General features: G+C 52.4%; 2 protein-coding genes across 4 annotated transcripts; one reads left to right on the top strand and one right to left on the bottom strand.

Annotated features, from left to right (window-relative positions):
- The first annotated feature begins 566 nt into the window (after positions 1-566).
- RASD1 (RAS, dexamethasone-induced 1) lies at positions 567-2,600 on the top strand. 2 transcript variants are annotated; one of them, XM_010570377.1, is made up of 3 exons: positions 658-967; positions 1,251-1,377; positions 2,190-2,600. In XM_010570377.1, exons 1-3 carry the CDS (start codon positions 682-684, stop codon positions 2,479-2,481), a joined length of 705 nt encoding a protein of 234 aa, XP_010568679.1. In that variant the 5' UTR covers positions 658-681; the 3' UTR covers positions 2,482-2,600. The 2 variants fall into 2 exon arrangements, with proteins under 2 accessions (XP_010568678.1, XP_010568679.1); XM_010570376.1 differs by lacking the exon at positions 2,190-2,600 and having other exon boundaries at positions 567-967; positions 1,251-1,801.
- Positions 2,601-4,072: 1,472 nt separating this feature from the next.
- Positions 4,073-9,169, bottom strand: MED9 (mediator complex subunit 9). Of its 2 annotated transcripts, none has more exons than XM_010570374.1 (2): positions 9,006-9,169; positions 4,073-5,333 (listed from the first exon to the last, which is right to left on the bottom strand). In XM_010570374.1, exons 1-2 carry the CDS (start codon positions 9,167-9,169, stop codon positions 5,117-5,119), a joined length of 381 nt encoding a protein of 126 aa, XP_010568676.1. In that variant the 3' UTR covers positions 4,073-5,116. The 2 variants fall into 2 exon arrangements, 1 of the variants encoding a protein (XP_010568676.1); XR_774539.1 differs by lacking the exon at positions 4,073-5,333 and adding an exon at positions 5,344-7,663 and having other exon boundaries at positions 9,006-9,089.
- Positions 9,170-13,357: the final 4,188 nt, after the last annotated feature.

The following is a 13,357-nucleotide window of genomic DNA, read 5'->3' as shown; positions in this document are numbered from 1 at the left end:
CGCTGCGCCTCTCCCCTGCCCCGAGTCCCGGAGGACCAGACGTAAAGGTTGTTTTTGGTTTTTTTGTCGGGCGGGGGGTCCGCACACCCGTTTTTGCACCCGGAGCGAGTGTAAAAACGGCGTAAAAGGACGTCGGGGAGCAGGCTGGGAAACCCCTGTACCCCCACCACCACCACCCCTGCCCCGGGTAACTGAGCCCGGGCAGGGCGGTCGGCAAAGGGGTCCCGCTTAGGGTAAGGGGGGTGGTCGGACCCCCGCTGTAGGGCGTGCGGGGCCCCCGGGAACCCCGAGCCGGTTGCAAAGCTCCGGGAACCCAGCCCGGACTGCGAACGGGGACAGATGGAAAGCCCCGAATTCCTGGGCTGAGCTTGCAAAGGGATCGGCTTTGCAAACGGGACCGGGAGTGCGGAGCCGGGGCGGCGGCGGGGGAACGGGCCGGGCGCGGAGCCGCGCACTGACTCAGCCGCCGCCGCCGCCGCCGCCGCCGCCCCGGGCCGTGACGCGCCGAGGGGCGGTCGCTGCCTCCTCCATATAACGCGGCGGCGGCTGCGACCGTGCAGAGCTCACAGCGGCCCTTTCCTGCGAGGGGAGAGGGGCTGAGCAGCCGGGCTTGACACATCGCCTTCCTCGTCCTCCTCTTCCTCGTTCCTCTCGGCGCCAGCTGCGCTTTCGCCGGCTTCAATGAAACTGGCAGCGATGATCAAGAAGATGTGTCCCAGCGAGGCCGAGCTGAGCATCCCCGCCAAGAACTGCTACCGCATGGTCATCCTGGGCTCCTCCAAGGTGGGCAAGACGGCCATCGTCTCGCGCTTCCTCACCGGCCGCTTCGAGGAGCAATACACGCCCACCATCGAGGACTTCCACCGCAAGTTCTACAGCATCCGCGGTGAGGTCTACCAGCTCGACATCCTGGACACATCGGGCAACCACCCCTTCCCAGCCATGCGTCGTCTCTCTATCCTCACAGGTACTTGGCTGGGGAGCGCCAGGAGGAAGGGGGGGGGTTCCTTTGCCAGATCTCAGGTGCTCCTGCCCAATTTGGGGATGTTTTTCCAGTCCCGGGAGGAGGGAGGTGGGCTTTTGTGTGTGCGTGGGGTGGGCGACTTTGCTCCCTGCACGGGGTGGACAGGAGGATGCCAGACCCAGATGCTGCCCAGTCCTTCCCTCCCCGAGTCTCTCTATGACTTAGGCAGCAGGTCTCTGCGTGTCCCCGTTCCTGCAGCCATCTCACGGTCCCTCTTTGTCCCCAGGAGACGTGTTCATCCTCGTGTTCAGCCTGGACAACCGGGACTCCTTTGAGGAGGTGCAGCGCCTGAAGCAGCAAATCCTGGAGACCAAGTCGTGCCTGAAGAACAAAACCAAGGAGAACATAGAGGTGCCCCTGGTCATCTGCGGCAACAAGGGCGACCGGGACTTTTACCGAGAGGTGCAACCCCAGGAGATCGAGGAGCTGGTGGGAGGGGACCCCAAAAAATGCGCCTACTTCGAAATCTCGGCCAAGAAGAACAGCAGCCTGGACCAGATGTTCCAGGCGCTCTTCGCCATGGCCAAACTGCCCAGCGAGATGAGCCCCGATCTGCACCGCAAGGTCTCGGTCCAGTACTGCGATATCCTGCATAAGAAGGCACTGAAAGGCAAAAAGATGCTGAAAGAGGGGAGCCGGGGCAGCACGGAGGAGGCGTACGGCATCGTGGCCCCCTTCGCCCGGCGACCCAGCGTCCACAGCGACCTCATGTATATCCGGGAGAAAGCCATCGGCGGCGGGCATGGCAAGGAGAAGGACCGCTGCGTGATCAGCTAGGAGCCCCCGCTCGCCCCGCGACGGGAAGGAAGGAAGGAAAGAAGGGAGGGGGGAAAGATGCTCATTTCCGAATTGACTTTGGGCAGGCAGGAGGTTGGGCAGGCACCCACCCGGGGCAGAGAGGGGGTCACCTCTTCCCCAGCCTCCCTCCTCCCGAGGGATCGCTTTCATCGGCTCCCTCCCCGGGGGTGAATTTTGGGAGCGAGGGATGCGAAGGGGGAGGCTTTGGAGGGGAGAAGGGGGGTGTTGCTGGGACCAGCCTCCTCCGGGCAGAGAGATGGGGAAAGGGTGAGCTGCTGGGCAGCCAGGTGGGAGGATGAGTGTGGAGGGCACGGAGTTTGGCGTTTCTTTCCCTCCCGAACCACCCAGCCTCAGGCACTGCCTTCAGGAGAGAGGGCAGAGGCCTGCCAGCGCCTGCTTGGGGCTTTGGGCTTGTTTTTTTTGTTGTTTGTTTGTTTGTTTGTTTTTTTAACTTGAGAAGCTGTGCACGGACTCCGGCTCTGTGTTGTGTGTTCGTCTGTGTTTGCAAAACACGTGCAGAAGACACTCCTAAGCTGTTGCAAAGACATTGCAGAGTTACAGCCCTGATGGACCAAAAAAATGACTCTTGTTTACATTTGTCTTGTCTGATTTACAAGATCTGGGGAGGGTGGGGGGAGCGGGAAGGGTTTTTTAAATAAAATAATAGGCACTTTATGTAGGTATGGTTAGTCATTGACATGAACAAAAAAATCTTCAAGTGTTTCTACTGTGGGTGAAACTTGATGTTTTATTTTTTCTACAAATTAATAAAATCTTTTTAAAACGACATCTGCAGGTTTGCCTTTGCTTCCTCGCCCTGCCCTATAGCAAAACCAACTCCTGTTAAACCAAGACCTGAGCCCAACTCCGAGGTGCTAAAAACAGCCTCTCGACTCAATCCCTTTATTACCCCATTTTCTCCGACTCCCAGTGCAAAGGTTTCCGCCTCTGCAAGCAGCCAATTTCTTGCCACACGGGGTAACGAGGGGCCATGCAGAGAGTTAGTTACTCAAACGGGTCACCGAGCCAGGACTCTTTCCTCACTTCACTAATGCCAAGTGACGATCCTGCCAGCCCCATGACACTCCGGGCATTGGCATGTCATTCACCACAGTAACCGAGCAAACTGACATCACTTTGTTATAAAGAGCTGATTGTATTTTGTGCTTTTTCCCGATTAACTAAGCACATTTTAATGATGTCAACAGAGAGTGATTCATTCGTGCCCCATCCGGGATATTGTTTTTATTTTGCAATATGAGTAAAGGAAGTACTTTGCTCAAAAGGTCACCTTTGCATCTGATGGTTTTTAATCTCTTCCTAATAACAAGTCACAGTAACCATTGCTAGAAGCGAAAGGGAAAGGGAAAAGCTCTTCAAAGAACAGCTCTCCCTGGCTCCAGCTTCTGTTTCAGTTCATTTTCAGCCCCCATTCCCCCTGCAAGTGGCAGAACAAATCTACGTTTAATAGATATTAATGACAAAAAATTCTATCGAAGCCACAAAACTAAGGTGGGTAAGTGAGACTGCAATCTACTGCTTCAGTTCCGTTTGAAACTTGGATTCACGTTGACAGAGTTAACTTGTTCCTGTGCTAAGTGCCAGACATTTCTTTGGAAACATGTTTCTTCCAGCTTCACATATGCCCCGATTTCACAGGAACAGCAACTGGCAAAAAAACCGGAAACCACCGTCCAGGCATGAGACACAAGAATTTATTGAGCCAGGACAGGGAATGGCTGGCAGAAAGGCAAGTTTCAGTAATAAAAAGAGCGTACATTGTGCTTTATTTATCTTGGTGTTCTGCTTTACTCACAGTTTACACACTGGCAGCTTCCCAAAGAAAGTACTAGTAAAGCATTCCAGCGGGAACAGAGTAATCTCTACGCTATAGGTGAGTCGCAACCATCCCAGCTCCCAACGAGCAGAATTAGTTGCCTCTTGGTTTAGGAAAGGAAAATCCTACTCAAACAGACCTTGCTTCTCTTCTTTTGAAGGCATGAGTGCTACCTGCCCTTGGATGCTGGTTCTCAATGGATATGGTATTTCACTAGCTGGTTTTTTACCTCTTCCACTGCTGACCTGCACCATCTTTCAGCATAATTCAGAGCACCGTGAGATTCAAGGTCCCGTCACATCTCTGTTAGTTGGCCAGACGCAGTGCTGCTTACCAGGTTGTCATCAGCCACCGTTACAGCTAACAGCAGGGGAACAGAGGGCAGGGAGCCCTGGGATCCGTCTGAATGCGATACAACATTCAAGAGCTTTCCATCAGCCGCTGGCAAATGTTCAAGCCGCTCAAATGCTCGTGTTTGCGGGAAGCCCCTGGAGCACTTCGGATGCGGAACTTACCCATCCTGTTGAGCCTGACTTGTGTCACGGATGGAATAACTAAAAGCTCTTGTCATTTATGTCCTTTGTTTTGATTCTGCTTGCCCTTCCTCTGCTTTAAAAGAGCAAGATGCCCAATGTACTGCCTACAAGCTGCACTCACCCAAGGAGATTTACGCACCCAAAGCCTACCAAAATCCATTCCCCTGGCAGTCTCTGCTTTGCTCTCCCAAGTCACCCTGCTTCCAAAAAAGTGAGATAAAGACAGAGGAGCTGGGCCCAGGCTACACACATCCTCCGTGCTGCCAAAGCCCTGCCCCAGCTCAGCCCACATCCACTCAGTGAACACACAAGAGGGGCAGTTTGGAATTTCTAAGTCTTTACTTGACTCATCTCAGACACAACCATCACTTGTTTAAAAAAAGAGAAATACAGAAGTAATTGAAAGCCATCATTCCTCTTTTGACACACAGAGACTGGAAAGTGCCCCAGAGACCCCTCCCAGGCGCAGGGCCAAACAGCTCACCCTTCCTTCTTACGCTCCCTTCTGATGTTTGGCCAGTTTTAAGTGAAAAAAAAATGCAGAAAATGCCCCCTTTTTCTTGTTGAAGTTAACCAGCAGGTACTTTGACCCTTAGTGAGGAGAAAATACAATGTCTCCACCTTGCTTGAATGTAAAAAAAAACCCAACCACCCCACCCCAAGAGAAAAACAGAAGAGATGCATATATAAATGCACAGTCCTACAGCAGATCAAAGCGAATGTACTGCTGTAATCATCATGTGTGAAGCACACAGTGTTCTGGTTCGGCGTCACATGCCTGCGATCCACACAGACACAACTTCAGAGCAAGGCGATCAAAAAAGCACAGAAGAAAGAAAAGTAAACTTCTGCCACCTTTTTCTCTCCTGTTCAGCCAGAAGAAGAGGTATCTCGGACGTGGACAGCAGACCTGCATCCTTCCTACTCCTTGGGGATTTCAAACATGCAAAGGCTCTTGTACTTCTGCAGCAGTTCATTTTTGGTCCGGACCTGCTCCCGCAGGTTCTGCAGCTGCTGCTGCTGCTGCTCTGGGCTCACACCGATGCCAGGCATGGAGCTGATCAGCTTCCTCATCTCCTGGAACTTGTTCTTGAGCTCATTCAGCACCTGATGAACATCCTGGCTGTCCTTGTCCATGCTGCAGAGAAGAGAAAACGGAGACACTATTCAGTTCTCCTATTGGAAAGTGAACAACCTGCTGGGGCGACTGTCATTTCCAGTGCAACTAGAGCTTAAACTGGAATCCAGTGGGAAACTTTTGCTCTTGGTATCTACCTACGCACACCTAATTCACCTATATCAATAAAATGGACACAGATAGATAGACAGACTGGGTAGCCTCTGGGGCAAACTGGTTTCCTGCTAATTTCCAGCACACAATCCAGTTGCCTCAGGACCCATCAATTGGGTTAGGAGCTGGTCTGCAGCTTTAAAACTTTACCATGGAGCAGGCTAAATTCTCCCTCTGTTTCAACTCCCATATCTCTCTTTGGGGAAGGTAGGATTACATACATACGTTGTGTGTAGGCACCTGGAAAAAAAGATCTCAGTCTCACCCGTGACCTGTTGCTGCTGTAAGACAAAAAATCAATGCAGTCAAACAGCTTGACAGCGGAAAATAGAAACTGTTCCCCAAAGTATCAGAGAGTATCCAATGGCAGAGAAAATGGTACTTTGGAGCTTTAAAATGACTCTGTGGGGATATATACCTAATAAAAGAGAAGCAACAGCTTTTTTTTTTTTTTTTAAGAGCAGCACAATTGGTTCTGCGGCCAGCTCTGTGTTTTTCAAGGATCAGTGTTGTCTGAGGCAGCGTCTGCCCTCAAACCCTCGTTAGTATCTACCGCAGCTTTGTTAGCACCAGCAAGAAGTTTTAACGATTCCAGGCAAAAGCGAGTCCCCACTTCCAGGTTGCCTGTTAGTAACAAGAGCGGGATTCTAATGGTCTTTGTAAACTGGAGCCCGTTCAATAGCCAGACCTAAAAATAAATCCGCTTGGCAGGACCAGGGCAGAAAGGTGCTCAATTGTAACTTTGGGGAATCGTGACATGGCTGAGAGCAAAACTTTTAACCAGATGGTCTCCGTTCATTTCAAAAGCCTGTTGGAACAAAATATTCATTACTCCCTTCTAAATAAAACTGCAGCTGGTACTACAATGTATCCCCATTATGCAGGCATTCACGGTCAGGTCGGCAGTGGAAAAATACAGGCACACATACAACCCCATGGCACATCTGGGGAAGGATGGGTTGATACTGCCTTTAATCCACTATAGTTGCAGGCTGGCTTTGAGATGGACGTCCTCTTCGCTCCAGGTCTCCCTGAGTCTTGTTCCCTTCCCCACACATAGAGAACTGATGGCTGCCTGTCTGGCTGGTTGATCTAAAGGGGTAATTATTTCAGGTTTGGTGGGTTTTTTTTTTCTGATGGGTGCTTTTCCTCCTGGATCAAGCCACTGAAGTGACTCCTTCTTTGAGAGCATTGACAGGCAGGGGTGAGGAGGTGTTGGAAGAGACTGCAGCTGCCTGCGGTAACACAGGATTCAACGCAACGTCCAACCACAGCCTGTGCTGACGGACTGCGCATAAGACCTGCCTTAAGGCACGGTGTTCTTCATTACACCAGCACAACCCCCCATCGGTGGAGCCACGAGCTGGGACCTCAGCAGCGATGCCATTTGACTGTACGAGGTTGAAAATATCAGCAAGCCCTACTTGGGAAAACTTTCTCCAGACCTGAACAACAGGAAAGAGCACGTGTCCTTGAATGTAAGCAAATTTACGCGATACATCCTCACTCCCGAGCACAGAGTCACCTTGGAGATGTGTCTTCACGGCTGAGTCAGTGTCAAAACAGCAGGGCTGGGCTCTGCGACTAGCAGCACATAGGATAATACATTTGCCATCTGTCAGAGACATGAGGCAACACATCCCACCACCTGCCTCTGTGGTCCTACCCATTTACAGCACTGTTCAGCGTACCTACGTCTGCTCAAGCCTCCCAGAAAATGCCGTGTGCGAAGCTGAGGGAGGTAGTTGGGTAGTGGGAATGAGTGGCTCAGCAGGACAGGACACAAGATATCCTCGGGACTGTCATCTGTGTGTCACCATGACCTGCTCAGTGACATATAGGAATCTGGGAGGTCTTAGCCCATGGCCACTGCCCACTTTGCTTATGTACATGCCTGCACTTGGCAAATGGGCTTAGCCTCACTTCTGTGGTCTGGCCAAATCAGGCAGGATCGAGGTTGGGTGCAACCGCCCACCCCCAGCACAACAGGGAAGCTGAGCGAAATCAGAGGGTTTGCACTCTCTCATCCATTCTGTATCTGGACCAGCGTGTCAGAGGTTTTCAGTCTCTCCTTGCCATGGGTAAGGCTGCAGAGCCACTAAGGGTGAACTTCGCTCACCTTTCAGACATGCTTGCTGCAAGTGAAACACCAGCAGGACACAAACCAGCTTCAGCTCCTAAATAAGCACACAGGGAAAGGGCAGCCAGGCCCACAGCCAGTGACAAGGGAATTCATGCTTCTCATCCTCTCTGCCTTACCCTGCACTGTGCCCAGGTGAGCACACGGAGCTTGCCTGGATGGATTTTCATGGCAGAGCCGTGCCCCTACTGGGACCTCAGACAAGCATCTCTGAAGGGGTTATCCTGGGCCAAAAACATCACAGTTCTCAGAACCCTTTTACCCCTACAGTACTTATCTTGAACTGGGAATAGAACAATTTAACCCATATCACTGCAGAAGCCATCCCCCTTTTTACAACTCCCCAGAAATGGGCTGCATTCCTGTCCCGGCACTGCCTGTACTTTCTGAAGCTGTTATCAGCCAAACAGTACAGTTATCTGCAGCAATAACCCAGCGCAAGTACAATGCTCCTGCTCCTGGGTGTTAATGGTGGGGCAGTGTACCTGGGCCATGGGAGCACGTGCACCGCCTGACTGACCCAAACAGCACCCAGATACCGGCACGACTCAGAGCGGAGATGCACTTGGGGCTGTGCCAGCTCCCTCTGACACTCTTCCCAGGAACTCTAGCTAGGAGAAAAAGGGCAAAAGAGATGCTGGGAGGTTGGAGAGCATCACTAGAGGGGTGACCTCATTGCCCTGCCACCCATCTGGGGCACCCTGAGGATGTTGGTGGTTGGAAAGCATAATTAGAAGGAGGATCCCATTGCCCTGCTCCCCATCCAGGGCACCCCAGGGATGCTGGGGGTGGGAAAGCACCGTTCGAGGGGGGACCCCCTTGCTCTGCACCCTGAGGATGCTGGGGGCTGGAAAACATCACTAGAGGGGGATCCCATGGCCCCACTCCCTGTCCAGCGCACCCTGAGGGTGCTGAGGGTGGGAAAGCATCGTTAAAGAGGGGACCCCATAGCTCCGCTCCCCATCCAGGGCACCCCAGGGATGCTGGGGGCTGGAAAACATCACTAGAGGGGGATCCCATTGCCCTGCTCCCTGTTCAGGGCACCCTGAGGGTGCTGAGGGTGGGAAAGCATCGTTAAAGGGGGGGACCCCATTGTCCTGCTCCCTATCCAGGGCATGCCTGCGGATGCTGGGGGTGGGAGAGCACCGTTCGAGGGGGGACCCCCTTGCCCTGCACCCTGGGGATGTTGGGCACCCCGAGACCCAGACAGCATCCTTAGAGGGGGGTGGCTGGAGCAGGGACGAGGTGCCCGGCCCGGCCCCGGTGCAGGGCAGCTCCCGCGATGCGATGCCCGGGGGTTGGGGCGGGGAGGGGAGGGGTGGAAGGCCCGGTGCCGGCGGGGAGGGGGCAGGCCCGGTGCCGGCCGTGGCCGCCGTTACCATTTGATGATGTCGTGGACGAGCGGTAGGAAGGAGAACTCCTCCTGGGCGGGCGGCGGCGGCGGCAGCAGCGGCGGCGGCTTCTGCTCGGCGGGAGGTTCGGGCGGCGGCGGCGGCGGTGGCGGCTCCTCGGCGGAGCGGGCGGCGGCAACCCCCGAAGCCATGGCGGAGCCCGGCCGGAGGGAGACCGCGGCGCCGCGCAGTGACGGAGCCGAGCGGAGCGGGGCGGAGCTGGGCCGCGCCGCCCCGCCAGCCGCCGGCTCCCGCCTGGGCCGGGCCTGGGCCTGAGCTTGGGCCTAGGCCCGGGCCTGGGTTTGAGCTTGGGCCTAGGCCTGGGCCTGGGTTTGAGCCGTGCCCCTGCGACCCCCGCCCCTCCCCAGCAAGTCAGGGGGGAGGAAGGACAGAGCGGGGCAAAGGGGGGTCCCGCACCCCGGAGAAGGGTTCCCGGGAACCATCCCGCGATGGCCCGGCGGTGGCTTCCGAGCCTGCGTGTGTCCCTCCCTTTCGAGCCAAATCTTAAGGGGAAAATTGCATTGTTCTGTCTTAAATCAACACCCACAGCAAGGTGCTGTTGCAAATACTCTGATAAAGAAATTAAAATTCGGTTATATAAGAGAGTTAGGTTTGATTAAGGAATAGAAAATCGTGAAGCATAATGTACAGGAGTGTTAGGTTTGAAATGTAGTCATAGAAACTTTAGGAACTGTGTTATGTGTGACCATAGGAACCCTAGTATTGTTACGTTTGAAATAAGCTAACCATAGAAACTTCACCAGGAACTTAACTGGTTTTCTTATGTTTTGTTTCAAGAAACTAAGGAAACCGTCATGGACACCAGTTTGCTGCTTGGGAACCCCCTTACCCTTCCCATCTGGATTTGAGTATCGAGGATTCCAGTCAGTAGAGCTAACTGAAATTGACCAATGATTGTTTTTAAAGAAGAATATTGATAAGGTGATATAATCAAAAGACCAATCATTATAAAGGTTAAATTTAAGAGCAAGCATAGTATGCATTTTTATGTAAAGAGCTTATGTAATAATGACTCGACAGAAAAAGTTTATAAAAACTGATGAATTTAATGTTAAGCTGGACATGCCTTTGGAGGAGTGATCCCCCGTGTCCCCAGCGCTGCAATAAACAAAGTGCCTGCTTCTTAATGTCACATCGGTGTTAAGGAGTTTTATTCCGGATTTCGATAACAGTTCCGCTGTCTTTTTTAGATCCCAGCTTTCCACTGTGGTTTTTTGTGAGTTGGTGTCTGTAGTTTGACTTCAGTGCAACTGGGGACAATACGTCGAGGGGGCTGAGTGACGGGGATAGGGACTTCATAACGCCTTAAAGACGGATGCTTACGTGGGACCAGGCTTTCTGCCCGAGGAAGGAAGCACGGCTGACATCAGTTGGAAGGAAAGCAAGCTGGAGCATTGGCCGAGAGCCTGGGCTGGAAACTGGAGGAATCTGGAGGAAGACAGAAATCTGGTGTCAGGACTGGGACCACTGTGAAGCTGGGAGAGGGGGAAGAAATGGGGCTCTGGTGTGACTGACCTGCAGGTGGAAGAGGTGGCTGGAGATGGCATGTGGTGGAGGCTGGGAGATGGAGGGCAATGCCCCTCTGCACCAAATGGCCTCAGATCTGCTGCTGCTGTGTTTAAACCCCTCTATCAACACAAAAGAGCACAGCGCTAATAATACCAGCCACAGTCATGAGTTTTTCTTCCCGGGTTCGCTTAGAGAAAATGCATAATTTAATTTTTCATTTGAAATAGGCCCTCCTGCTCAACAGTTGCGGGCTGAGGATGACTGGGAAGGCAATTTTCTTTTTTAAACCAATTTCTTTTGAAAAGCAAACAAAGGCTATTTATATGTCAAATGAGAATGCTGGTAACCATTTAAACACGTGGAGTATTGGCTGTTTGCTCTAAATATAGCAGATGCAATCGCTCACTTTGTTCCTACTGTCAGGAATAGATCCCAGCTCGGGCGCTGATGCTGGAATGTGCGAAGGAGCCCGGGGGAGCCCAGGTCCCGCTGAGCAGATCCCTGCAGGGAGGCTGGTGGTATTTATGGTCCTTGGCTGAGCCAAGCAGGAGGTACAGGATGCTGCGTCCTTTGCATGCGGCTGAGCCAAGAGGTTCATTTCTGTCACTTTTTATGGGCTGTTTCTAAAGCGAGACTTGATTCAGGCTCCGTGGGGGACACTTTCCTCTGTACTGTGCTGGTTTTAACTCTCCCCTTGACTTTATGGAGGAGGGCGGCTAATTGCTAGGCTGCTGGACGCCTGCCTCTGATGGCTGAGTCAGGTAGTTGTTAGAGCAGGTGACAACACACAGATACCATTCAGCCGTACCTCAAGTGCTGCCAATCGGCATTTCTTTGTGCCATGCAGTTCCCATTTGGGGTCATGTGTTCCCACAGCAGCTGGAACACACAGCTTTGTCTGGTTCCTCCCTGTCCCTGCCTCTCACCTTCTCTTTCTCGTGGGAACAGCTCCTCCAGCTCCCTCAGGTGACCCATCTCTGTCATTTGGGGCTTGTCATGTCTCATGGCAAGTCCAGGGGAGAGCGAAGATGTTTTGTGGTAGGGTTGTGGTTCAACAGGCTCCTCCATCACTGAAGATGCTGGTGAATTGGTTGGAGGAGACTGTGTGGTCACCATTTGAGTGTCAACCTATGTGAGTGACACAGTAAAGCTGTTGTCTGTACTGTGACAGCGTGTCCATATCCCTGGTGAGGACTGCGGGGAGAGGTGAGACCCAGCTGACAGGTCTGGCAGGGAAGAGAAGACATACTTTTGGGCATGCAGAAGAGTGTTGACCTCAGGTGAGGAGCAGTGCTGATGTACCCTAATCTTCACCTGCCCTCGTGAAGCTCCAAGCTGTGAGACCCTTGTCCCCATGGGGTGACTGTTCAATGACCTGGGTTACATCCTTGTGATGCAGTTCCTAGCAGATATCACTAACAACATGGTCTTCCCCGTCCACATCACTTCGCAGTCCTGTCAAGGTCTCCATCTCGGACGGAAGGGCTGTATGTCTGACCATCTGCTGTTCTCATGTGGAGCTGGTGTTGGTTTGCAGTTCTTCCTAATTGTCAGTCTGGATTTTTTCACCCCCTGTCAGTTCCTCAGCAGAAGGGTTTGAATGACCAACCTATGAAAACTCCTAGTGAGGCAGCTAAAACATGAACAAAGATGCTTAGTGTTGAATAAAAATAGTAATTTCCCCCTGGATTTGGTAATAAACCTGAAGTGCAAATGATCGACCTGTTCCTCGCATTTGATTGTGGCTTTTTGTATAATTCACTTGCTGGACAGCCGGTTTCTGAAATGTGCAAATGTCTCCAAACCATCTGATCTCCCACATCTTAAAGCCATCATGTACAGTTATTGCTCACCCAAACATTTGGTTAACCCATTATCCTTAAAACCAGCTGATCCAATAATCCATTTTGTTATTGCCTGTTTCCTTTACAATACCGATGCTACTCTTCTTTCTGTAATTTCTATACTAATTGCACCTCTTGTCTGCTTCCAAAGGTAACTCTTGAGGGATTTACCACCAGTTATTTAATTCAGCACCAGGTGACTCTGTGCCTTTCACCATTTCCTTACAATGACTTGACGTTTTTATCTTGATGGTCTGGCATTTCACTGGGCTCTGCTTCTCACTGCCGGACCATCTGGAGCTTGTTGTGCTGTTGCCACCAGCTCTGTTACCATGTTTTACTATGTGGCTATCACCAGGTTGAACTTTATCTCTTCCTTCTGCTCCTGCACTGCATCGGCAGCCTGAATTTTCTATTTAAGTCTTGCTAAGCTGCCGTGGTGGGATAAGTCTGTATTGCTAAGTTGGGAAGGTGTTGTCAGGGTTGTGGCCACCTGGGGCGGGGTGATAGGAGTGAGAAATTACAGCTCCAGCCCTTGGCTGTGGTCAGCTGCTCAGAAATGTTGGACCTTTTCATTAGGTTGTGGCTGTGATCCTGCAACTGCTCAGGTTCCTGGCCAAGATTCCCCCTAATTTTGACCAGATGGGGATTTCATCTTGGGCTCTGCCCTCTCTTGAGCCCTGGCATCATTCAGGGACCGTTTCAGGGCACTGGTGTCCCAGGCTTCTTGGGGGTGCTGATGGGAAATGCATTCAAAGCACCCCAGTCCCTCCTGGAGCCCACCGTGCTTTGGCAGAGCCACTGGCTGCTGGGGAAACTCTGCGGTGGCCCATCTCGGGGCTGCCATGGGGAGGAGGGCCATCATCCCATGGCCCAGGACATGCCATCCTCAAGAAGAGTGGCTGCCTCTCCCAGGGAGCCCGGCATACAGGACAGAGCCATGGACGAGAAGGTGGCACAAGAGGT

Source organism: Haliaeetus leucocephalus, unplaced genomic scaffold (assembly GCF_000737465.1).
Source record: "Haliaeetus leucocephalus isolate CR32 unplaced genomic scaffold, Haliaeetus_leucocephalus-4.0 Scaffold295, whole genome shotgun sequence".
NCBI classification, from domain to species: Eukaryota; Metazoa; Chordata; class Aves; order Accipitriformes; family Accipitridae; genus Haliaeetus; species Haliaeetus leucocephalus.
This window is presented reverse-complemented; position numbering and strand designations above follow the sequence as displayed.

Coding starts and splice junctions, on each gene's coding strand:
- RASD1 (XM_010570376.1), top strand. CDS start 682: ATGAAACTGGCAGCGATGATCAAGAAGATGTGTCCCAGCGAGGCCGAG. Junction 968..1,250: donor TCGTCTCTCTATCCTCACAG/GTACTTGGCTGG, acceptor CTTTGTCCCCAG/GAGACGTGTTCATCCTCGTG.
- MED9 (XM_010570374.1), bottom strand. CDS start 9,169: ATGGCTTCGGGGGTTGCCGCCGCCCGCTCCGCCGAGGAGCCGCCACCG. Junction 5,334..9,005: donor GTCCACGACATCATCAAATG/GTAACGGCGGCC, acceptor TCTTCTCTGCAG/CATGGACAAGGACAGCCAGG.